This window comes from Stegodyphus dumicola, chromosome 4 (genome assembly GCF_044657685.1).
Source record: "Stegodyphus dumicola isolate Sdum_Otavi_A_Nest chromosome 4, ASM4465768v1".
NCBI lineage: Eukaryota > Metazoa > Arthropoda > Arachnida > Araneae > Eresidae > Stegodyphus > Stegodyphus dumicola.
The window spans coordinates 50806537-50834309 of record NC_140771.1 but is presented as its reverse complement, the minus strand read 5'-3'; the positions used below and the strand labels follow the sequence as shown (position 1 = coordinate 50834309).

At 31.8% G+C, this 27773-nt stretch overlaps 1 protein-coding gene across 4 annotated transcripts in view; it reads right to left on the bottom strand.

Annotated features, from left to right (window-relative positions):
* Positions 1-27773, bottom strand: part of LOC118195267 (E3 ubiquitin-protein ligase HECW2-like) — a 112082-nt gene that overhangs the window by 68267 nt on the left and 16042 nt on the right. For 3 of the 4 annotated variants that reach the window (XM_035366533.2, XM_035366535.2, XM_085814835.1), the window contains exons 4-9: positions 18451-18557; positions 17929-18010; positions 17656-17825; positions 14146-14282; positions 11550-11647; positions 9173-10940 (exon numbers count right to left, since the gene is read on the bottom strand). In XM_035366533.2, coding sequence (XP_035222424.2) covers positions 9173-10940; positions 11550-11647; positions 14146-14282; positions 17656-17825; positions 17929-18010; positions 18451-18557 — 2362 coding nt within the window. Of the gene's footprint in view, positions 1-9172; positions 10941-11549; positions 11648-14145; positions 14283-17655; positions 17826-17928; positions 18011-18450; positions 18558-20156; positions 20283-27773 lie in introns of those variants that run through there. The other variant, XM_035366536.2, reaches the window with a different exon arrangement.

Genomic DNA, 27773 nt, shown 5'->3' with positions numbered 1-27773 from the left:
GATGAAGATTGCATTTCAGAAATTGAAGATGAAAATAGGAATATTTTATACACTGTTTGGTTTTGAAAAAGATGAAACATTAATTTCTAATGTCCTGAAAAGGGAAAAACTGTTCTAATGCTTTCAATCCTACATAACGACAACTCTATAGATGATACTACGGAGAAAAGAAAACACCAGAAATTATATGTTTTTATGATATGACTAAGTGAGGAGTGGATACTGTGAATGAAGTGGCAGCAAGTTATTCAATTGCAGGAATAACAAGGAGGTGGCCAATAGTAATTTACTTTTCTGCACTGAATGTTGCTTCAATAAATGCTTGAATTACATTACTTTCAACTGCTACTTTGCCAAGAAATGTATGTACTGCATGCAAAAGAAAAGCAGCAGTTTCGAGGAATAATTCCAACAAATGTATGAAATTTGAAGCAGCTAAGTATAAAAGATGTGACAAATGCCCTCAAGCCAAGGACAGAAGAGTGCAAATGCAATATTTAAAATATGAAAACTTTTTGTGCTAACAATGATGAGTGCACACTTTTAGAACAGTAACACTGTAGAACAATGACACTAAATTGTTAGAAGTGTTTTTGATGTTTTAATGATTTAGATATTGTTCCTGTTTTGTGTGAAATGTCAAAAATAAATTAATTCGTGCAAAATAGTGTCAATTTTAGATGAGTTTTGAAAGCAAATCAGATAGTCTACCAAAGCGGCGGACCAGAATCGGAGAACGCGGATCATGAAGGTAAGCAAACTTTCTTCATTTGCTTATCCAGAATTTTGAATGATCTGTTTTTACTGAAATGAAATTAATGACGCCCGAACAGGGACCGCCAAAGTATACTATATTGAAGTGAAAGATTTAGGAACGTTTGAAAAATATCTCCTTTTGATTTGAGAAGTTTATTTATGATTTGAGATTACTGATTTGTAATTTGAAATATTTAAACATGTCTTCTAAAATAGAAGAATTAAAGAAAAGGCGAACTGTGGTTATGAGCATGAGAGTATGACAACAAAGTTGATACATAATTGTAAAGAATACCTCCAAGAAATAGAACACAATTTAGCTGTTTCCCAAAATATAACATCCTAAAAGAATTAGATAAACAAATACAAGAATTAATTGAGGCTACTGATGAATCGGAATTTGAAACTTGTGAAGTTATTCGGAGAAAGTAATTTCCATGAAATTAAAACTAACATTTATGTTAAAGGAAACCTGAAATTCCTGTTTCGAATACAATTGGTAATATTGAGAATGATATTTCAAATACTTCTGTTTCTCATTCAAAAATTAAACTGCTGAAATTATCGATTAATAAATTTAATGGAGATCCTGTTAATTAGTTATTATTTTGGAACCAGTTTGACAATGTGATACAGATGACAAATTTAATTATTTGATTTCATTTTTATCAGGTGCTGTTTGTAATGCTGTCAGTGGTTTTGCATTATCAAGTGAAAATTATTTTGCCGCAATCAAGTTACTTAAAACAAGCTTTCTTCGAACAGATTTAATTATAAATGCACATATGGGAAAACCATTAAATTTAGAACTTGTACGTAATACAAATATTTACAATATATTTGCATTACGTAAGTTGTATGATGATATCGAAATACAGATAAGAAGTTTGAAATTACTTAATGTAACTTATGGCACATTATTGACACCAGTTTTATTAAAATTAATTCCGAATGAATTTAATCTCGACTTCCAAAGGAAAAGGAAATCTAAAGACAATTTCAATGTAAACGAATTATTAGAGTTCTTAAAAATGGAAATTGAATGTTGCGAATCTATGCCACAAATTCAAGATAAAATAAACAATCAGAATTTGAGCCACTTTCCTAAAGAAAAAAGAATAAAATTTCTATTACAAAAGCTGCTGTGTTAAAGGTTTCAATTAACAGCTGCCTATTTTGCGAGAATTCAGAAAAAAGAAACATACTTCTGATGCTTGCCCGAAGTCTAGCAGAAAGAAAAGGCCTCACTTCGAAATCTCGGAATATGTTATTTATGCCTTAAAAGGGGTAATCATTTGGCAAAAAATTGCTTTGCGAAGATAAAGTGTGGTTAATGTGGTTGGAAACACAACAGTTGAATCTGTGACAGAAATAGTTTAGATGAGAAAAAATCAAATAAGAAGGATCTCAATTTAATGAACAAAACATGTTTAGAGAAAGTTTTATTACAAACTTTAATAGTAAAAGTGCGTGGAAATGGTTCAGAAAAATACTGCTGGTGTTTAATTGATTCTGGGAGTCAGCAAAGCTATGTATCTAAATTTTTAGTTAATGCTATGCAGTATGAATGTATTAACGAAAGCAGTGTAATTCATAGTCTGTTCAGAGGAACCGAAGTGGTTGAAACTCATAAACAGTTCATTGTACGTTTAAGTAGTATCAAGAACGATTATCAGTGTAACATTAAAACTTTTGATCAAGCGAAAATTTGTTCTGATATTCCACAATTAAACATAAAACCTTATTTAAATGAGTTAAAAACACATAATATATTTTTGAATGATGTTGAAGGTATGCATAAAAAACTGTTGTTCGAGCATTCTCCTTCTGAAATTCATATCCTCATAGGTGCGGACATAGTGGGAAAATTGCTTACAGGGAAAATAAAAAAGTTAGAATGTGGGTTAGTTTGCATTGAAACTTATTTAGGTTGGAGTACCATGGGGAAAACGCCTATAGAAATGGAAAATAAAAATGGTTGTTCTTATACATTTTTTATGTTAGTAACAGATAGTAAAATTTCTGATTTAGGGAAACTTGATACTCTTGGGATATTAGATCCTTCAGAAAGTCAAACTAAAAGAGAATTAGAAAAACAAACAATGACACATTTTCTTTCTAATGTGAAAAGAGATGAAGAGGGAAGGTTTCAAGTTTGTTTACCTTGGATTGAAAATCATTCCCATCTTCCAAACTATCGGTAAATAGCAGAAAAAAGATTAAAGAGCACTGTGAAGAAATTAAAGGATGGGGGATTTTTAGAAGATTATGACACAATTTTTTAATCTTGGGAAGATGAGAAAATAATAGAGATTGTTCCTGAGGAAGAAGTTAATAACCCTTCTCATTATTTACCCCATCGCGTTGTTATTCGAATGAATTCCACCACGACAAAAATAAGACCGGTTTTCAGTGGATCTGTAAGAACTAAAGGATCACCTTCCATAAATAACTGTTTGGAAAAGGGTCCAAATTTAATTGACACGGTTCCAGCTATAATAGATTTTGATTGGGAAACATTGGCGTGATCGCTGATATTATGAAGGCTTTTCTGCTTTCTTAATCCTAAAGACAGCGATTATTAAGATTTTTATGTGGAGCAGGGAAATTCTGAGATTTTGAAAATATACAGGCATAGAAGAGTGGTCTTTGGAATAACCAGCAGTCCATTTCTCTTAAATGCAACACTAACGAAATTAATGAATGAAGTACCAGAAAATTATCACGCGAGTGCTACTAAATTAGTAGAATCTTGGTACATTGATAATTTAGTTACAAGTGTGAATGATGAATCAGAATTAAAGAACTTAAAAAATGATGTCACTTTGTCAAGTACTAAATTTGAATTAAAAGAGTGGGCATATAATTATCCTCGAAATGAAAGGGATGCCTTTGTTGTTGAACCCATTTTAGAACGGTCGGAGCTTGGTAAATTAAATGAGAATGAGTTTTTAGATGACCCTTGAGAAGCTAAAACGGTCAACATTTTAAGACTTTTTTGGGATTTGCATGATGACACATTAAGTTGTGATATTAAGGGATTAAATGAATCGAAAAATAAACCTGTTACTAAAAGAACAATTTTGTCTGAAATTCATAAAATTTATGACCCTATTGGATTCACCTGCCGTATAATTTTAATTCCTAAAATTCTGTTACAAAACTGCTGGGAATTAAAAGTAACTTGGAATGAAGCTCTTCCTGAAGAAATTCATAGGAAATACATGAAATGGAAAAATGATGCAAATCGTTTAACAGAAATAAAAATTCCCCAACAGATGATGCTTAATATTAATTCTGAATTGAAATTATCCTTTCATATATTTTGTGATGCATCCCGACTGGCATATGCAACCTGCATTTATTTAAGAAATGAAAATGAAGTTTCTTGTCATTTAGTTCAAGCATGATCTAGAGTTGCTCCTCTAAAACCCACATCAATTTGTGGACTAGAATTATTAGTTTGTGTTATTGGTACAAGATTAATGAAATCTATAAAACAAGATTTAAAGGAAGAAAATATACCGATGTTTTATTGGACAGATTCAAGGAACACATTGTACTGGATTAAGAATGAAGAAAATTGGAGTGTATTTGTTATGAATAGAGTAAAAGAAATTCAAGCTCTTACTAATCCTGATACATGGAATTATGTCCTGGAAACCTGAATCCTGCAGATATTCCATCAAGAGGATGTTCTGTTGAAACCATTAAAGCTTAAAGATGGCATGAAGGTCCAGCATGGTTGAAGTTGAATCCAGACTGTTGGCCTACTTTTGTTACTTCTCCTGACAAAGATATGATTGATCGAGAAAGAAGAAAAGCAGTTGTATCCTTGTTAACAAATGTAGATCAAGAATTTTCACATTTCTCACGAGTTTCTTCTTTTGAGAAACTAATTAGAGTTTCCTGGATAAAAAGCCTGGATAAAAAGGTATATTGACAACTGAAGAGATAAAAATAGAACAATGTCAAAGAACTTAGAAATCGAAGAATTGAATGCAGCTGAAGTTCTTGTTTAGAAAATTGTGCAAAAAGTCTCCTTTAAAACAGGAAAGGATAAACGCTCACTGCATTTAAAACCATTTGTTGATTCATCTGGTCTTTTAAGAGTAAAGTCAAGAATATTAATGAGACAAGACTTAAAAATTTTTAGTACACCTGTAATCCTACCTCCTGAACATCCAGTTGTCTCTAAATTGATTATGGAAAAACATAAACAACAAATGCATTGCGGAACTCAGACTTTAATGGCAATGCACCGTGAAAATTTCTGAATTCTGAAAGGTCGTAAAACCATTCGTGTGTTATTTCGTGTCTATTAGTGTTGAAAAACTTCACTAAATGTAGAAGATTTGATTCGAGACCCACCATGGTACAATAAACACCTTTGCCAAAAGACCGTGTTAGAGATTCTTCTGTTTTCTGACAGGTATCGACTTAGCTGGCCCTTTGTTTTTAAGAAGTGGGTCAAAAACGTGGATAATTTTATTTACATGTGCAGTATACATGGCAATTCATCTTGAACTTTTAACGTCTTTGTCAAAACAGATAACTTTTTATTGGCTTTCCGGGCGTTTTATAGCTCGCACAGGAAGACCTGAAATTGTCTACACTGATAACGGTAGTAATTTTTTCGTAAAATTCGCTCTTAAAAATGATTGACTGGGATAAAATTATTAAGAATCATGTTGTCAACTGAATTAAATGGAAATTTATCCCACCAGCTTCTCCCTGGTAGGGTGGATTTTGGGAAAGAATGATTGGCCTGATGAAAAACATTCTAAGAGAAGTTTTAGGTAATGCCTCATTGACATATGAAGAACTCTCTACGATCCTCTGCGATTGCAAAAGTATCTTAAATTGCAGACGATTAACACATATTTCCGAGGACTTGGAACTGGAACCCTTTACACCTACAATGTTTTTTCGCGATCTAAAAGAAAGTGGTGTTCCAGATCTAGACACTATTGATGCCAAATACTTACAAAAAAGGTATGTATACCAGATGATGGTCAGAGAAGATCTAAGAAAACGGTTAAAACCAAATACTTAAGACAACTGGAAAACCATATTTTAAAAACAGAGAAATATATTAAACTATCAGTTGGAGACATTGTGTTAATAAAAACACCTGAGAAAAGAATCAAGTGGCCTCTAGGAAAAATTATAACACTCATCCCATGAAATGATGGTATAGTTCATTTAGTAAAATTACGCACCAAACATGGCAAAATCCTTCGATCCATACAACGAATTTATACGTTGGAAGTCCATTTACAAACAGATAATACAGGAGACTGTTTGAGAAAGAAGCATTCTGATCAAAAAATTTTTGATACGCCTACAACTTCTATTGGATCTACAGATTTTCGTGTCACTGACAAAGATCAGTCAGATGAACTCAATCAGAATCCTCTCAAAACAACTAGATGTGGACGAGTGATTCGAACCCCTGAATAATTAGATCTCATGAACTTTCAACCAGACTGTGGCTAAGTTTCAACTTGGTGAAACTCATTGGGGAAGTGTGTTGCAAACGACACATGCTTCGCCACCAGACCAACGAGAATTGAAAAAGAAAGTTTGTTTTTTAAGAACTGGCAATGATGAGTGTACGCTTTTAGAACAGTGATGCTGTAGAATAATGCACTGTAGAACAATGACGCTAAATTGTTAGAAGTGTTTTTGATGTTGTAATGATTTAGATATTATTCTTGTTTTTGTAAAATGTAAAAAAATAAATTCGTGCAAAATAGTGTCAATTTTAGATGAGTTTTGAAAGCAAATCGGATAGTTTACCAAAGCGGCGGACAAGAATGAGAATGCGGATCATGAAGGTAAGCAACCTTTCTTTATTTACTTATCCAGAATTTTGAATATTCTGTTTTTACTGAACTGAAACTAACAACACATGAATGTATTTTGTTCAAAGTGTAAACAAATAAAATAAGCATCGTGTATTAGAGAGGCAATAAAACTTAGAGAATAAACCTTAATGAAAATAAATAAAACCTTATTTTGTTATTATTATTAATCTTAATTTTAAGTCTGTAAAAACTTATTTTGAAACTTAAGTATCATTATTCCAGTACTATAAAAGAAAAACAGATTTAAAACTATAAATAAATAACTAAATAAACTAAATAAAACTGTAAAATATTGGGGTATGTGATACCCCATGCACCCACTCTAGTAACTTTCCTTGATGTGCCTTCCGCCGGGTTAAAAATGACTGAACTGCAGATGGAAAACCTTTTAGCAAATAGCCGCTACAGTTTCGGAAGTCACAAAAGGCACACAATCAGCTATTTGCATGCCTTCAAATACTGAGCAAATTACAGAGGTACCTTCAGTATGTTTAAAGAATACACAGATAAAAAATCTTACTAAGCAAGTTGAATGCTTGTCTCAAAATCAGACAATCACATGAAAAAATCTGTAGTGAAGCAAAATCTGCAAGCATGGTGGATATCGTGACATGGATAAGTGAAAAGTGGCAAGTCATCAGAGAAAGATACATAAAAGATGATATTTACAATGCCAATGAAGTGTGCATTTTCTACATTGTAACCTCACAGCAGATATTTAAGATTGTGAAAAGTGTATCAGAGGCAAGCTCTGCAAAAACTGATGGATAGCTTTAGCATGTTCTAATATGTCTGGACAAGAAGAAACTGTTAGAACTCCAAGGAACAAGACCAAAAACCTATGTATTTTAAACATATAAAAATGCTTCCTGTTGATTATGACCATAGCAAAAAAGAGCGTAGATGACATCAGACATTTTCATGAATTTAATTTCAAAATGGGACAGGCAAGAGAGGAAACAAAAGCATAAAATTTTCTTTTTAATTGATAAATTTAAAGCACATCCTGAAACCACTGGACTTACAAGGATGAGGATTAAATTTTTACTACCAAATTCTACAAATGTTATCAAGCCTTTGGACCAAGGGTTCATCAGAAGTTTTAAATAAAACTTTTATTAGCACTTGATTTTGATGTTTCTCAATGGAAGAGAAAAAATAAGAACTATCTCAAGTGCTAACATAAACATACTTAAAGCGGCACGTTTAATGAACAATGCACTGGAAAACATAAGGCTGGATTGAACATTTCTCAAGAGAGGCAATTCACTGAGGGAGGGGGGGGGGGAGAAAGAAGTAGACGACTTGTAAAATTTGGAAATGAGTAGAGAAGAATTTGAAAATTATGTATCTGTTGATGCCATTGTTATCATTTCCGAGATACCTACTTTCAAAGACACTATAGCTGAAATCCTCGCTAAAGCAGATAAACAAAAATAAATAAATAAATAAATTAAATTAAAAAAAATAATAAAAGCTACATTAATGAGATGAATGTGAAGAATCTGAACTGCTCACAACATAAAGACTTTCGAGTAAGCAGGAAAACCTAAACGTTTTTGGAAGCCAGGGGTGATGATGTTTTCCGGGGCCACGAATTTTCTCCAAGGAACAAACAGTACCACAAGAAAGAGAGAATAAGCATATTAACCAATGTTTTTTTTTACTGTACAAAAATAAAATATAAATACAGTAAGTACATATATAGTAAGTATACATGAAATTTTAATGATTTTTTCATGAATCCATTTTCTACAAGCACTCGGCTATAATGAGCAAATATTGCGCACCCTTCACATTCTTTATAAGCACATTCGACTGTATTTTGAGATTAATCAACTGGCAAGCATGCTAAACTACATTAAATAACATTTTTGTTCTCGAAGAAGTTTTTAATAATTTTTTTCAATAACTAGTTTTTAAGCTTTATTTCTGTCCACATTTTTTAATTCTGATGACCAGTGTATTTACTGCCGATGAAAGGAGTTCACATCTGTCAAATTAAGACAACTGGATAATGCAGGTAAAACTTCCTTACACTGAAAAAATATCTTTATGAAATTTATTACTGAACAAAAATAGAGCTGAGGTCTGTCAATTTAAAATTTTAATTTTTTGGGGAAAATCAAGACTTTCACCTCAGTACCACAAACAAGCATAAGTGTGTTGCAATATCAAACATGACAAAACAACAACAGTACATAAGATACCCTAAATTCTTTGAAACAGTTATAATTTTTCAAATATATTGTATACATAAGTATAAAAATAACCACACATACATATTTAATTTTAGTGAAACATAAATATCTTTTCAATTTATAACAAATTTATACTTTTATACATTTATAACAAACAAATGATTTCATTATAGCATAAATATCCTAAAAAGGCTGTATTATAACTGATTCAACTGTAAATATCTATACAGATAAGTTTCCCATAAGTTTTAACTATATAAAGAGAGACAATTTTATAAAATATAAAAATTTAACAAAATGAAGGTCAGATAAAATAATTTGTAGAATTAATGAGGTACTACTTACCCAAGAGAATTGCGCCTCTGGACCCATAAATCTGAGTCTGGCCTTATGTAAGTTAAGTGATTTGCAATGCTAGGCTGAGATGGAGATACATGGTTATCCCGCTCTTCAGATGAAGGGGACATCCTCAATGGAGATGGCCCATCATCAGAAGTTTCATCAGTAGGGCTAACTGGACTGAGGTCATCACTAGCTGGACTGACAACCAAACCAGGAGAAACAGGAGTCTGAACACTATCTGGTGTTGATAACAAACTGAGTGAGCTGGTACTACAGTGCATCCCCGTTCTTGATGTTGAGGGCATATCGGGGGTAGTAGCGCAACTCGGTAAGGACGGTTCCTGTGCTACTGCATCAGGATATGCAAGCACATTTTCTCCGTCAATGGAATCGGAGTCCGATCCATAGGAACCATTTCTCTGCAGATTATCTCCGTCGCCCGGCGGCTCTTCATTTTCACTGGCACTAAGAGTTTGGGATGAGGGGCTGCTGCACGGCGGAGTGACAACATCTGGTACACAGACACTGTAACTACCAGGGATTTCATCATTATCTAAATTAAGCTCACCAAAATCATTAGTCATGTGATCCATTGAATTTGCAACACGAGCTAAATCACTAGCTTCACTGAGACTAAGATAAGTTTCATGATCAAGATCTGAAGAACTATATGCATCTATACTTGGTTCCAGCTCTGAATAATTTAAAACAGGCGTTTCATCTTCCCCCTCAAAATTAACAGCTTCATTTATGTTTTCTAATGATGGTCCTCCTTCATGGATGGAGTCATGTTCAGGAGTTGCTAAGGGGGCTGTTCGCTGGGAAACTGAGTGTTCACAGTGTATTTGAGTTTGATTGATATAATGACCATCAGGATAACTATTAGATCCCACTGGATGAACTGGAAGAGCTACAGGCCGTGGTGCACCACTAGATGTTCTCTGGGGCAATGCTGGAGGTGGAGGACTAGAATCTCGAAGAAGAGGTACTGATACAGATGTTGACAAGGCACTCACACTTTCATCACCATCAATACATGGAGTTGCATCATCATCATCTGTATTACCATTTTGTTCATCTGTATCAACTATTTCCAATAAAAAACTGTCTTCAGGTTTAGTATGTTTAGGTTTATGAGTTGATAACTGACTGGTGTCTGATATTTCCACTCTGCTAACTGAAGGTCCATCCTGCGAAGATGTGCTTGGTCCTACAAGATGGGCTTTAGATCGCTCCAGAGGACGATGCACTTTAGCTGATTTCTGCTTTGGTGGCAGAGGTGGAGGAACATCCATCTCTTTTACTGGGGTAGGATTAGGAGATGGTTCAATGCTATTTGTGGAATCAGTTGCAGGCTGAAGCACATATTCCATATTAGTAAAGGCCACTGTGGAAGAGCCAGCACTGCAAATACTGTTACTGCTTGCAGTGGTTGTAGGTATTGATGGAATAGATAGACGAGTAACAGATGCCTGAGAAGCTCTCCGAGCAGCTGGTGGGGCAGCTGCAATACTATTTATGCTTTGATCAGAACCAGAACGAATATTTCGAGGCTGCCCATCTCTTCTTGATGGCTCAGAGGCACGTGACCCAGCTACGGAATGGCTACTGCCATTACCAGACAAATTACCATTTAGCATTTGAGCTGATCGACTAGAAAGTACAATGTGCTGAGGTGTGTTTGGGACGGATGACCCAGTTATCTGTGAATCAGAAAGATCAGTTGCATATATGGGATTATGGACTTGACGAATGTGAGTCCATGGGTCGACTAAAGAAAAGACAGGATTTTCAGAATAATACATACAAATATATTACTTACATATGCAAATAACAAACACATTTATACGATTACAAAATTTATAGCTTTTCCTTTTTAACTTAATATATCATGTATACATGAAAATATAAAAAATGAAAGTTATGATATCTCTTTCAGTAATGTCTTACAAACTGAATGTTTTAGGATAACTTGAGCATAAAATCAATATGCAAACTATTACTGTATGAACAAATAAAATAATTTTAATCATTATTTCTAAACTTTTGTCCCAAAAGAAAATTTTGCACGCTTAAATATCTATTACCATTTTTTTCTTTAATTACTCTGTAAGAAACATGTAAAAAAGGCACTTTAATTAAATATCAGCCTTTTCAATGTTAAAATTTTTCAAGCATGATAGAGCAAGATTTAACGTCTTTACAAAGAATTCATATATCTTTGTTAAGCAGATTTCTTTCATAAGTATTTTTAAAGCCACAGCTTACAGTGAATGATTCATTCAATTCTGAACAATATGCTGTAAAATAATTTTTAAACATGAAAAAAAAAAAAAAAAAAAAAAAAAAAAAAAAAATATATATATATATATTTTTATACCTGGACCATTTTCAAGAGTGAAAGTAAATGATAACTGCCCTGTTACATGATCAGATGGGTTTTTATTGCACAAACTGAAACTGAATTCTATTGGAATCCTAAAACCAGAGAAAAACAATAATTATATAGACATTATGCAAGTTTCAGTATTTCAAAAAATAAAATGCTTAATACAAGTAAAGGCTTAATTTGGCTTTAAAAAGCATTAGAAATTTGAACACAGTTTATAGTTTTAAAGCTTCATGATTTAACATTTCCTACCAAAAAATATCTCATTTAAAATATTTTCACAACTGTATACTCTTTAAAAGCAATATTATATAAAACATAAAATTATGACAATTCTTGAGATTTCTCAATTAATTCTTTATATATTACACTTAAAATCTGAATCATTTTATAAGATCAGGATCGAATAGGGAGATTTGATTACTAATAGTAAGGATTTGATTACTTGGTGTAAAAGTGCTTTAAGGTTATATCCTAAAACATCCCAATTTTGAAAGAAAGTATAAAAGAATGCATACCAAGAGACATAATTAAAAATATCATATTCCTTTCTTTCCTGCCATCAATTTCTCAAGAAATAAAACATTAAAACATTTAGAGAAGTTTACTTACAATTAGAAACTGGCACAGGGAGTGAGGGAATTATTTTTTGGGTTTATTTACATTAACATAAGGCTTTGAAACAGCAGGTCTAAATTACCTACAGGAGAAAAAAAAAGGGGGGGGGAGAGAAAAGATGCCCTTTCCTCAAAAAACTTGAAATATTGAAAACAAAAAACATTCTTTACAAATCTGATATATATATGAAATAGGTAAAGCAATGGCTTGAATATACATTACTTGCAGTCACAGAAGAATAAGCTGATAAATAATATTTTTTTTTAAATTGTTGATAATAAAACAGTTTTCCTTTGAGGTATTATTAAACTGCATCATTTTTAAAAACAGGATCAAAAATATTTTGCTTGATAATTTATACAAGCATACAAGGTATACAAGATGGTATAATTACAAGGTATTAAAGAATTTGCATCCAGTGCTATAAAGTTAGAAGGAGAAGGAAAACCACACACCTTTTCCCACAATACAGCAATAAAAAGGGGGGAATTGTATACATTTTTTTCTCAACAGCAATAAAACTTTTTCTTATTATTTATTTGTTCTGTAGAGTAGTACTTTGAGTTTCATTCAAAAACATTTTCTCTGAACTTCCAATTATGTTGTTTGATGTAAGGCGCTTAACAGGTCATCTGAGTGTTTGATAGGTCACTTCTAGCCATCAGTTTCAAACAAGAGTTTTCCATTAATTTGATGCAATGGCAGTAATAATTTCAGTAAAATATTCATAAAATAGTTTTAATATACAGCAGAATTAACAATCTAGATTTAAATTTATGAAATTTACAAAAATACCATACTATCATGAGAAAAAGAGACTGATACAATGAAAAATTTTAGTAACTGAGAAGTTACGTTAATACCTCTCACAAGAATTAAATACATAAACATTAGCCACTAGTAGCTTAGGCTATTAGTGGCTAATAGACCTTTTCACAAGTATTACAGAGCCTGATTTGAATATAATGATAATGAATAGTTTATACAGTAATGAAATTAATAGAATGTTGTCAATATATAAAACTACTGAATGCAAATGGCAAAATGGAACAAATCAAATATCACTATATAAGTTTACTATAAATCTTCAAATATAAAAGTGCAATTTCTATTAAATGTGAAAAACTGACATACTATGCCCACAATGTTAAATTTGCTAGTTAGAAACACAGACTGAAATTTTCCCCAAGAACCTTAGTTTATAATGAGAGTCAGATGCAATATTATCTTAAAGCAGCACTTTAAAAGGAAGAGAATGCATAAATGTTCAGTTCCAGTCTTTTATGCACTTTATTTTTTGTGCAAACACATAGTTTATTATTTTGAAGATGAAATTTCTTTCTGAAAACTAACTTAAAAATTATGCATAAATAAATAATATTTTTTTGTGAATACAGAGAAGTGGGACAAGATATTTGCTTTATGAATTTCTTAAAGTTACAGAACCTTTGTGCCAAATTATCATAAACAACGTTTACTAATTTTTAATGCAAATTATAAAGCAACCAAGTATAATTATAGCGCTTAAAATTATTACTGAATTTTAAATAATATCTTCAATAAATAAATGTTTTAACAAACCATTCAAAGCAATTTCTAGTTCCATTAAATTATCTGAATATACATTAAAACATTTATTTTGATGATTGAATCAACTACCAACTTCAAAATAATAAAATTAATGTAATGCATCATTATATCATATACACATTTCTTCCTGTAAATGGGTAAAGGCATCACATTTAATTCTATTTTTAATCTTAAATTATAAAACTTAATATACATTCATGCATTTTTGTTTCTAGAGAAAAAACAAGTTTCTATATACAACAAAATTTTGAATTGAACAAAATTTATTTTATTTATTAATAAAATATCAGGTTAAAACCTTAAAATATTTATTTACTAGCTTATATTAAATAATAAAATCATTTAGAACAAATAATGTAAGCTTGAATTAAATATTTACCCTGTAAACTGATCAAGAAGAAGGCAAATCTGCACAGAAAATTTTCCCAAGAAACGACTAATGATAGGTCTACTTTTTGCAAATTTATCTTTTACTTCGAAGTCTAGAATATCAGATGGATAGGCAATAAACTCAAACTGCAAAAGGAAAATATAATTAAGTGAAAACAATACTTCAAGGAAATTTTGATTTCATTGAAGTGCATAAGAGATAGTTAATGTATAAAATATACAACATGAATAAAAGTACTAAATGATAAATTTAATTAAAAAAATCTGATCCAATTTATATGTTACCTATCCATTAAGTGATTTCAATTTTACATATTGTGCTATTAACCGTTAATAATTTTTTTAGACATATTCTAAACAAGTGGTCTCAAACTGGTGCCCCCCCCCAAAGTAATTTTGCACAATCTGCAGATACATTTGCCATAAATTATTAAACATTATGACAAAAACAGAAGAAAAAATTTCGGATTTTAATGATTTGTACTCTAAATTTTACACTATTTTAATTTCTAAAAATGAATGTGAGACCTTAAAATCTAAAAATGGGATTATTTAATTTAGAATGTGGTATAAATTTTAGGCAAACATTTCAGATACAGAATTTGATTAACTTTTATTCGTACCAGAAAAAGGATAAGCATACCCCTTTAAGTTTCTGCAATAAGAATAATAGCTTTGTTTGGAACTACATTTATATATGAAGAGGTTTTTTTTTGGGGGGGGGGAACAGAAAATTTATGAACCTAAGAAAAGAACCAGACAGACCAATGTGCATGTTTAATTCATGACAAAGAAGGAAAACTTTAATTTTGTTAAAAATATCACTGTCCTAGCTGCTTTCAGTTGTGCATTTGGTCCACATGCAGTTTGAGTTTGAAACCACTATTCTAACCACCAGATGTTATTTACTATCTTGGTGTGAGTGAACTTGCAAAACTATTACATATTTGAAAATGAAACTCGAAAGTTTATGGTTCATTCTGCCTGCTCTTCCCAAAGTATGATTCTTAGCTATATAATAATTCCAATACAATATCAGTACGCAACATAAGCACATTCAAAATAAAGCTCATTTACCAATATTTTCTCTTAAATAAAGTTATAATATAAGCCATCAGGTATGAGAATATATTTTATAAATAAAAATATTTTATTAAGAAAAGTAAAATGAAAAATTTGTTTGCAAACATTCTGCTGCTGCTTTTCATAGACGTTCATGATTACTGACAAAATTTTGTTTAAAATTCAAAGAGAGACATTTTAAAAAACTTATCATTCACCAATTCAGGCAAAAATTTACAGCTTCTTTGCAATTGCAATTATTTATGTCGTCAATTTATTTCTATGTAACATACAAGGTTGACCATTAAAATTGCTAGAGAACTGTTACACAGTACACAACAAATCTGAAATTGTATGAAAAATCGAACATAGGAACATCAGAATAGCAAATGATAAGAATTTCATGATATGTACATATTAGTGACAAAAGTTAACGGTATCAGACAGATTATAAAAAACACTCTAAAACTCCGATTTTTCATTCAGAAATCTCATTTTATATGTTTAAGATTACAATAAATGCTATGCCTCTGACACACACACACAAAAAATTCATATAGGTATGTGTCGGAATTTGCATGTTGGAGAATCATAGCACACCAGGGCTATAGATTATCATACAATGTAATTATTGTTCATATTAGTTCAGATTCAATGATTGTTTTTAGTTCAGAAGGTCACACATAGAGATGTGCAGAATCTCAATAATCACCACACCAATGGCTCAGATTTACATTACTGAGGTTTAAATGCTCGTGGCTCTTGTCTTATCTTCAGCGTCTGTTACCCACACTGTCCTGCATTTTCTCAATACACAAGATGTCAGACTTGTGCTTTAGCTGGTATGTTCTCCAGATCTCTCACCAAATGAAAATGTCTGATGACCGGAAAGACACATTCATACAATACCTGCCAGCCAACAGAACAGATGAACTCTGGCAAGAAGTGAAGCAACATAGATTGCAATACCCTAAAATGCTACGGGCAGTCTGTCCAACTCCATACAACAAATGCTATTGTTGCCAAAGATACTTAAGGTGCAGATTTCTGCATGCCCTATATTTTCAAAATTACCTGAAATTTAAATCATTCCATCTTTCTATTATAATGCATTTGCAAAATAGATATAGTTCTGCTAACTGCTTTCCTTTACAATGTAGCAATTTTAATGGCCAGCAGCACATTAAAATATATTAACAATTATTACAATTCAAATGAGTATTTTATATTTAATTATAATTATTCAAAATAAAGCATTTTTATACAGTTTTAATAATTATAAACAGTTTAATTAAAAAACATGATTATCAGTAATATAATCTTAAGATCTCTGCTTTCAGACGGAAGATATTTAGAGTAACTTGGTATTCTTAAAGCATTATGTTAACTTATAAAAATTACTTGGCTACTAGTTTGTGTTAGTGCTCACTCAGCTAACATCTTCCTATCACTGAGCATTTGACAAGATTGTCTCTAGTCAAGAGTATGGGAATAGAGGTGGATAGCAATGACATCAGTGAACTAGTGGAAGAGCAAAGCCAGGTACTGACCACTGAAGAAATTATGCAAATGCATTCTGTGTTACGGAAGGGAGTGGAGATTTCAAAAGGGTAGGAGGTATCTTCTCCTCAGCAAAACTTCAAGTTTCCAAACAAAAGAGATGCTCAAAGCATGGGAAACTACTGCGTCCACACTAATAAGGCAGTAGCTACGCATGCTACAAACTTATTTAAAGATGATGTTGCATCTCATTTTTGCCAAATTTTGAAGCATATTCAAAATCAAATGTTTTTAGACAACTTTTTAGGATTATTGTATTTCACATTGATTCCTACAGAAAAATTCTTTTCACATTACAAGTAAGGATAGCAGGAACAAATTATGCTTGCAAAGCGAGGTTCCACTGCACATCTAATAATAACTAATTAATGTTACAATTCATGATTAACATACAGCTTCTTCTAATAAGGTAGAGGGATTATAATGCATTCATTATTCTTTAGTTAGCAGGAACAAATTATGCTTGCAAAGCGAGGTTCCATTGCACATCTAATAATAGCTAATTAATGTTACAAATCATGATTAACATACAGCTTCTTCTAATAAGGTAGAGGGATTATAATGCATTTGTTATTCTTTAGTTAGGTAGGATTTTCAGTATGTTCAAAAGAAAACATGGCCACAAATTGTCTTAGAAATTGATTCTAGTGTTCTCAGCTATCAATTTTAAAAGAGCTATGTATTACTTATTTTGTGGCAAGGACGGAACTCCTAGTTTTTAAATGGAGTAAGATACAGATAAAAATGTCCGATTTGGTCAGTGATTAACCACAAGGATGGTGATTTTCTTAATTGTGATTAACCACAAGGATGAGTATCTGCTATAACACAAAAGCATAAAAAAATTTCATCATTCATGAACACATTTTTACTTTACCTGACCAGGCCATGAAGGGTGAGTAGTAGATTCAGCAATACCAGTTCGACAAACTTGGCCATGATGAGGTAAAAGTAAAACACCTTCTCCTTTTCCAGGTTGAATAGATATTTTGACATAGGGATCAGGGTTAAAAAACATCCCCTTTTTCAAATTTCTTGCATGGAGGTCTGAAAATGTTTCTGTGCATTAGAAATCGAAAAAAAAAAAAAAAAAAAAAAGTTTTTGCTTTAAAACCAGTCATATTATTTAAAATGTATTTCAAGTACTTACTAGATAAAGTAAACTTCACCATTTCTACAGGGTATTGCTGAGAAGAATATCCCACCAATACATCTTCAGTCCCATGACTATTCTATGTACATAAATTTGATTATTCACAGTAAAGCAATGAATTTGCTCTTTACTACTAAAGTCAAACAATAATCAAATGAAATTTTCTACACAACAGTAAAAATAAATAAATAAATAAAAAATAGTAAAAATAATAGCTACTGTAATTGTATTTCCATAAAACATAGAATTTCTAATCCATGCAACAAAAAGATTTAAAAATTATATTCTAATCAAAATGACAAAAACTCAAGGAATTTCTGAACTGTTAAATTTTTAGCCAATATTTAAATTTCCTGTCAGTTATCTTGAAAAAAGTGCTTCACAGTTCTCAGTTTCAAATTATTTTGTTTAATGATTTAACTACCATCCTAATGAATGGAAAGTTAAGAAAACAAAGAATTTAGTGTAGCCAGATTTCCCAATATTATTTCAGTACTGTTTATAAAACAGAATTCTTACTTGAGGTCCACAGGAGTCCAGGAACCTTCTAACAGTAACCACGGGACTGACAGCTCGTAGTGCACCGGTAATACCATGATAATACTTAAAACAGACATTTGTCACATCTACAAAAGTAACATCAAGATTTCTTCATATATAATTAAATCTCATATGATACATTTTGTAACTATACAATATAAACCTCACATGATATAAAACTATCCAATATTTTAGACTAAAAAAATAAGAAATACAAGTAAAAAGCAAATATGATTTACTCACTTTTAATGACACTTACTTATTACTGACACTTTTAATACTACTATTAATAAGAATTTAGAAGCCACATGTCTTGTGGTACAGTTTGATATAATCTAACATTTTTGGTGACTGTTGTAACAACCATTAATAGTGATCTAACTAATTTATCAATTGATAATTTCAAGCAACATGATCTAACACACTATTGAATGAATTTGTAATTATTAAAAACAGAAAAACTAATACAGTCAAAAGTCGTTAATTCGGACACCCATAATCCGGACCTCAAAGCTACAAACTTTCTGCGCATGCATCGCATTGATGCACGCACGTAAAACCTTTACGGCTGCGAATAGGCGTGTGCAAAATACGTTTACGAATGCGCATTTAATGTATAACGGACGGTAAAAGCAAAGCTAAAATTATCTAATTCAGTTAATGTTGCAGATTGCACTGTTCCTTAATCTTCTAATTGGATTCGGCTTATTATTTTTTGCAGACTATTAAAGCAATTTTATAAAAGTAAGCTTGAACTTTCGATTATGTCAAATAGAGAGTTTCCAAAGGATCTACAAAGCGAAAGCATATTTCGATGTCCATTAAACAAAAAGTGGAATTACTGCAAAAAATACATAAAGACTATCCGTCTCAAAATTATGTGAGAAATATGGCATTGGAAAGTCAACTATATATAACACAAGGAAAATGAACTTTTTGAATTTTTTTGGAAGCATCTTAAACAACTTACATTGGAAGAAATGTTTAATAAAGTAAACAAATAAATTTCCGATTCTGGAGCTATCAAAGGATCTATAAAGCGAAAGCGTGTTCCGATGTCTATCAAACAAAAAGTGGAATTGCTGCAAAAAATGGATAAAGACATATCCTTTGTTTATCTAAACTTTAACGTTTGTTTATCTAAACTTTGTTTATCTTTAACGCTGCGGCACACAATGAATTGGAAGTTGATCTGTCAGCACTATCCTTATCTTCAGGGCAGATGTTTTTATTTTATTTGGCTTATAATTCCTTACTAAATGTATTATTTCATCTCGATGTACTCCGTCTTTGATATGATTTAAATCAAATTCCTCGTCATTATAATTCGCTTCCGATAGCGAAGAAAGTGACAGAGGTTATTGAAAACGAAAAAATTTTGATTGACAAATTAGTCGGTATTCTCGACACAGCAATTATAGGACTTGAACAGCGGAACTTTGTAACTGAACAAGAAATTATGTCTGTTTATACAATTAAAGAGAATGTATTATCACATAAAAAACGAAACAACTTACATTGAAAGAAATGTTTAATAAAGTAAACAAAGAAATATTAAGCTTTTTTTTTTTTTTTTTTTTTTTTTTTTTTTGTAAATTTTGATACCCTTTAGATCATAATTGTTCTTTATTTCATAAATTACGGTTTCATATTTTTAATTTTATAATTTCTGCATGCCGTCTTACCAGATTTAAACTCGTGATCTATAATCCGGAATCGCTGAAGTAGTGACGAGTCCAGATTAATGACTTTTGACTGTATATTTACACTTGAAACTGTTGAACAACTTTCAGCATTTCTCTCAGATTTCTGCAATGAGAGTACACAGAATTTTTTTAAAAAATTACTTGAATAATAAAAAGACAAAAATCTAAGGCCCTTAAAAACTATTCGCATGTTCTTTTTTTAATCAAACATCTGTATGCGCATGCCACAGCTTATCTCAGAATTTGGGGAAGGGAATTTAAAATACTGATAAACATATTTTTATAAAGACTGGAATCTAGAAATTTATTTAGGGAATGTACTTAATATAAATATGTACTTACTTAAATTTATCCAGTGATTTATTAAATATAGCAAAAATATTCATATTTTCACATGACTACATTTTCCTTAACTATAATTTATCCTTTTAATTAACAATTTTACAAAGCAAGACTATTAGATCATAACGGTTTGGATTACTAAATCATACCCATGAGAAAATAAAAGGTAGGCTTTCATTTTGTATATATTTTTGATCCTTGGATGTAGTTCTGTTGTACTTCGGAGACCGGAAAATTCAAATCCTTAAATGAATGTCTAGAAACTGGCCGAAATTTGAACCCGAAAGTTCTTGATATGAACCTGAAATAGTATTTTACAGGGACATAGAAGAGGCATTTTTAATAACTAGCATTGCAGAAGAAATAGGGATTACTTAAGATTTCTTTGGTTTGGGAATGATGACCAACATGTAATATTACGCGCATGTGTCAGGTCTTGTTTGGGGCAGCAGTTAGTCCTTTTCTATTGGCTACTACAATAAAATATCATATTAAAGGGTATAAATGGGACCATAGCAAGAGTTTTAAAATACTTAATTCTTCTATTTACATTAATGACTTATTTTATGGAGGGAAAACTGTAGAAGATGCATACCAATTGTGTATGAATTTGAGAAAACTGAAATCGAATTTAGATGAATTAAATGCATTATGGATGAGATCAAATATTAAAGAGTAAGATAATTTCAATAAAGAAACAAAATTTTGGGGATCCTAGTAGTGATGTAATAAAGCTAAACATGAAACCAGTTCAGGAGTGAATTGGAACTGGTGAAGACGATACAAAAAGACTGATGCTGAAAACAGTCGTCGAAGTATTTGACCTTATTGGATATTTGCAATCATTTATAGTTTGGGTTAAGATCATGTTACAAGACATTTGTCTTTTGGGTCGAGTGGGATGCTGCACTTCCTACCAATATTAAAAAAAGGTGGATGAACTGGTGTGCAGAAATGAAATGTTTAAAAACACCAGATTTCCCTAGAAAATTCTTTCACATTAATTACAAGAAGCTGAGCATTCATATTTTTTGTGATGCGGCACCAAGCTTATGGAGCAGTGACATATTATTGATACGCTGATGAAAATAAGGAAATTAAAACCAGTTTCATATAGACAAAAAGTAGAGTAGCTTTCCCAAAATCTTTAATTATCCCTAGATGCAAGCTAATGGGAGCTGTTGTAGCAGTTTAGCTAAATATTTAAAACACATCTTGCCTATATTAAGCAACAATATTATCTTTTGGAATGACTCCCAAATGATGCTGCACTGGATAAGTAAATCACCAAATGTCTGGAAGCCATTTGTTGGCAACTGTATAGCAGAAATCTAGACAATTTGCAATGCTAACCAATGGTACCATTTCAGTGGAAGAGATAACACAGCAGATCTACTGTCTTGAGGGGAATGAGCTGAGACCATCATCTCCAGCTTGAAAATTTGTGGCCTAAGAGACCAAACATGGAGGCAAATGAGGAAGCGATATCTGTAGAATAGCGAAATACTCTTAATGTCTTGCAAGCTGCTATCAACAACAAGGACATTGCACAAAGTTCTAATTCATCTTCGATTTAAACCAGTTTAGCTAATTAAGTAAGGTACACTGCCAACCTCTAAAGATAAAAATTCAGAAGATTTCTCCAAATTTCATAAGAACACGAAAAATTAATATCATGCTTTGATATTAAAAAATAACAATTTATACAAATAGAAAAAAAATTGTACTTACATTAGTAAATTTCAATTAAGTAGTAATTAAAAAATTTATTAGGAAACATAAAACAAGAACTTAATGTTACACAAAAAAAATTATTGCAATGAATTTAGTGTGCATTTTTTGGATTTAGCCAAAATTTCCTGTCGTAATAATTAGTTTCCTCATAACATTTAGCAATTAAAATGTTTTCTAGAGTTTTTGGTGAAATTGAAGAACGAAACAGAGTTTTGTTTTTCTCCGCAACACTGAAGACTCTCTCGCACTCAGCGTTACTGTGTGGAATTACGAGAATAGCACATAAAACTCTTGCTAGTCTATCATATTTTGGTGTTCCATCAGCTCTTTTTATTCTTTTTAAGGTACCAACGAGGACATCAAGTCTATCTTCTCCAGAATCTTCAAACTGTGCAGCAGAAAATTGGTTCTGTAGTTCATCTAAAGCATCATTATGGCATTCATTTCCTTTAATTGTTAACAAAAATGGAAATTTATCAATAAAAAAACGAATCTTTTCAAAAGATGAATTTTCAATTTGTCTCAAATTTGCCACTTCAGCATTTAAAAGAACTTCATTTTGCAAAGGAAACTTCCTTACAATGTAATCACAGGCTGAGGAGAAGTACTTTCTAACACATTGAAAAAATTCTTTTTTCTCATGATCTTTCAAAGAATTTACAAGTTCCCTTTATTCCAATTATAAGATGATTTCCAATTATAAGATCATTGTCATCCTTTTGATTTGCCAAACTATTATAGGCAACACGAATCAACACACTGTTTTTCACAACGGACGGTTTTACAAACTTAGTATAAAGTTCTTTCAAAAGATCAGTAAGAATTTGGATAAGCAGGGGAGATTTTGGAAAAGCTGATTGTAGAAGGGTATTTACACTTTCAAAAATCTTTATGGTACTTAACACAAAACTACAATATGCTTTGTTCAAATCTGAAGAAAGAAGATAGAAAATCCTTTCCTCCCGGCTAATAGAAGACTGTTTCTTCTTCGCTTCAACTTTTTTAACAAAGTTGACCTTTGAGGAGTCTTCTAAGCATTTTCTTTTTAAAGGGTTTGATTCTGTGTGTTAGCTTTTCCCTTTTAAAGCATTTTAATTAGAAGCAAAGTTGGTTTTCGGAATCTTATATGTCGGCAAATTTGATGGGATTTGTGGTTTCTTTTTGGTCTCTTCATGGAAATATTTTAGCAATGCATCCCACTGTTCAATAAACCTTCCTAGCGCTCTGCCTAAGGATAACGATCTCGTGCATACATGTTTCCGAATTTTTCTCGTTTCACCAGAGCACAGTTCTTGGAGATTCTTTAGGTTTTCTTTCCTTTTTACACTTTTTTTCAGATAGAAAAACACATCAATCAGAAGCTGGTCAATATTTAATGGTAAAGCAGCTGCAGCTTTTTCTGCTGCCAAATTAATTAAGTGGCATGGGCATCCAATAACAATTAATTCCTTTTGTTTTTCCTGTCCTTTTTTGAGGAAAGAGACTACACCCTTTTTGTCACCCACCATGACATGAGCATTATCTGCACCAAATGAAATGCAGTTTGATATTGGAATGTTAAGTTGTTTCAATTCATTAATTACCAAGGAGGAAATATTTTCCGCCGTAGTGTCTCCATTTAACAATGGAAGACACAAAAGATGAGTTTTCATTTCATTAGAAACATCACAGAAATATGTGACAACGATGGGGTAAAGCTTCCAATCGCTGTCGTTGCTGCCATCGATTGACACCGAAAATGCTGAATTCTGGAGTGCAGCTATCGTTTTACTTTGTGCATCGCAAGCAATTTTGTTCACAATAGAAGATGTTTTCATGCGAGCACAGTCAGGAAACATCCGTCTGAAAAGTTGACCGGCGTGATCGGCAGCACGTTGCGTTCGATGAGGAATGCAGTAAACCAAAACTCTGCCAAAATGACATCGGCATCCGAATTCGTAGCCGAATTTGGAAAAAAAAAAAAAAAATCATCCACTTACTTTGACGTTGTCGAAGCCGAAACATTAACTTCATGCTTTTTTAGACTTAACATGCTTCACAATGTCGCTTCTTCCACCGTGACTTATTATGAAGTCACGGTGGAAGAAGTTGCAAAATGCAAAGTTATTTCCTTTGAAGGATTCTTTAATTGTTGGAAATTCGGCTTTGTAGGCAGGCTGAAAATATTGAGAATACGTTTTTTTTAACTCATTTCGTAACAACAACGTATTAAAAAAATTCGTAGCAAATGCAAACAAACAAACAAACAAAAACAAAAAAAAAAAGCGACAAGAAAAGAGTGGGAGAAACAAGTTCAGCGCATTGGATTGGCTGGTTAAGCGGCGAGTTGGGAGAAACCGCAGGTTACTGGATTCGAAGTAGTCGGCAAAACACGATGCAATTGGCGAAAAATTCTAAATTTCGACAAAAATCACTAAAGACACTTGAAAAAGGAAAAAAAAAAGCGTAAAAAATGGATTACGATCGTAAAATCGTAAAGACAAACGCATTTTCATAAAAATTATGAAAAATTCGTAAAAGTTGACAGGTATGCCTATATCCAAAAGACTTTGTGGACCATTAACCACTTCTGCAAATAATGAATGCAGAAAAATATTGGATTAGAAACACTCAATTTCAATATTTCAAAAACAAAATCCTTGATTTATCTGAAGGAAAGTCAGTTGACAAAGGGTTCAACATTTACTCGCTGAATCCTGAGCTCGACACATATGGATGGACTTCTACGGTTAAAAAGCAGAATACAATTTTCAGACTGTCTGGAACCTGCCAAGCAACCATGGATATTAGTCAAAATAGTCGTTCTGTTAATTTTCAACACAAATGAAAAGATATTTCAATCCAGAGTGGACTCCACTTTGACGCACCTGCATGAAAAATTTTGCGTTCTCAAAGGCAGTAATCCTTGTTGAGCAGATGCGCAATTTGCAAAAGATACTGTGTTCGCCCTGGAGATCATGACATAGCTCCACTTCTTCCGGATCGAATTCATCAGAGAATTTCAAAGTCCCTAACAATTAGTAGTAAAGAATATTATACTCTATTTCAGTAACTTGTAAATAAATTAGTAGTTGTGTTTTAGATTGAGCCTCTTTATCGACTATTAGATAAAACCTGAACCACTGAAAGAAATTAAATTCACGATGATATTTGCAAGTTTGAATTAGTATTTCATATTCACTGAAGATAGTTCTTCTACTATGTCTATAATGGCACATGAAATCAATGACGTCTCCCGAATGGCACTGTATGCCAAGGGGTTAATACATTTAACTGTATATCAACCTTAACATTTTAATTTTTAAGAACATGTATGCTTATAATTCCAAACCACATTCAGAAAATCAGATGACAAAATTTTGCCAAAATACTTTCTCCTAAAATAAGCAGCATTTTATTTCAAGGTGCTATTAAAATTTTTAAATATTATTTAAAGAATTTTAAGTTTTCATTTTAAGCCTAAAAATTGAAAGCACTTGAAATTTCATAAGCTACATTAGCATCTGATTTTGCAGTAGAATAGTTTAGTAAGATAATTTGCATAATTCCCACAATACAGAAAAAAAGTGAACAATCTTGAATCAAATTCTTCCTTTTTAAAAATTTTTATTCTAAATGTAACTAATACATATGAAATCACGCATTAAATATCATTTGTTTTTAAGCACGACTGTGGAGTCGGTAGGGAAAATGACCAACTTCGCTCTAACTCCTGGAATTGACTCTGATCTCCTCATATATATGTAAACATATACGTAAGTGTTACTAGCTTTTTTTTTTTTTTTTAAATATAAAAGAAGTAATAGACGCTACATGGAAAAAAAAAAAAAAAATGATAGCATAGCAGATTATTTATATAAATTAGCATTTATTAAGAAATGGAGAAACTTACATAAGTAATTTCTAAGAAACTGTATAACTTCGACACAATCTTTGATAGAGGATCGTAGATCCGATTTGATAAACTTCAGAGCTGAGAATACTCTTTCCTTGAGTAGGAGGGAGAGCTGCTACTACTTTTAACTTTTCAGGACAGATTTGTATACTTCTAAACGAGATTTCTTGAAAGAGCGATCATATTTCTCTATTTCTTCAAGGGCTGTGTAGAAATCTTGTTTGTATGTTTTCATTTTTATTATTAAAGTTTCTTGGTTCTTAACTTTCATTTGCTTTGCCTTAGCCTTTTCAATATTATCCAAATATTTCTCACAATTTAATTCATCAATGGAAGAGGACGATAGAGACTCAGTTGCAATGTCTGCAGTCTGTCTTGATTTGAATATTCCAATTGTTCTGTGAATAATTTCATTCTTAGTGAAAGTTCATAGATGACTTTTTTTGCCTTTTTAATTTGTTCGTCATCCATCAAAATTCTGTGCTTTGGATCTACATATATTGAACACAACAATATCTCATTGTCTAGCAAACTAGTTTCTCTTTTCTTCATTAAGGAAATGATTCCTTTTGCAATAAGCCATCCCATTTTAGAAAGAACAAACATCACATTTTTCCATTCTCGCAGAAACAAGCCTCCTGTTAATTCTTCAGATTGTAGCTTTTTTGTGGTTATATACAATGCAAAAAGAAGAGTTTCCAGTTCTGCAAGATGATTCCATAGTCTTTCTGTTAGTGAAATATTAGGGTTACCTACGCCTTCTGAAAAAGTTCTTAATTCTTATAACCTCTTTATCATCAAATACATACTTTCCTATTGCATTGCTTGATCAATAATTACTCCTTTTCCTGCTCGCCTCCAAAGAATGACATCACTTTTGAGAGTCCTTGCTGCTATAATTGCTTACCTAAATTTAACAACGAGATTTGTAGCATGGGTATCAATGAGATTTGTAGCATTTGATGCATTTTGCAGCCACAGGCTGCTTTTTCTTCCTCTGAGTTATGCTACAGTAATGCCATCTATGAGCTGAAGAAGTAACTAAATGAATCAGTTTAATGAATAATGGCATATATAAAATCCATCCTCCTCCCTTATATTTATTTATTAATACCTCAATCAAATGGAAAATAACGAAATATTATTAAAGTACATAGTTCATAAATAAAAATAAAGCTCAGTTTGTCATTAAATTTCTTTTTTCAATTCATTTTACTTTCATTTCAAATTGAAACTGTCCAACAAAAACTGGAGTTGGAGTCGACGTATTTTTAGTGACTCGAGCTCAGACTCCTTTTACCTAAAAATCTGACTCCACAGCCCTGCTTTTAAGATTCTCCTACCTCTAAAAGGTAAATTTTTTTCCCCCTCCTAAATTACAAAGATTTTCTGGAACTTTTCTGTTAATGAAATATCAGTCATCGAATACGCACCAAATAGGATAGTCTATTTATATCACATTAAGAAGAGTTGTTCAATAATCATATATACAATGTTTAATGTGCGCAGTGCTTTTAGAGCATTCTTAAACGAAAACATCAGAGAACTGCAAATTCAGCAATGCACACATTAAAAATTATATTGGGTTACTCATAAATTCTGTGGTTTTTCAAACTGAAGTTTGT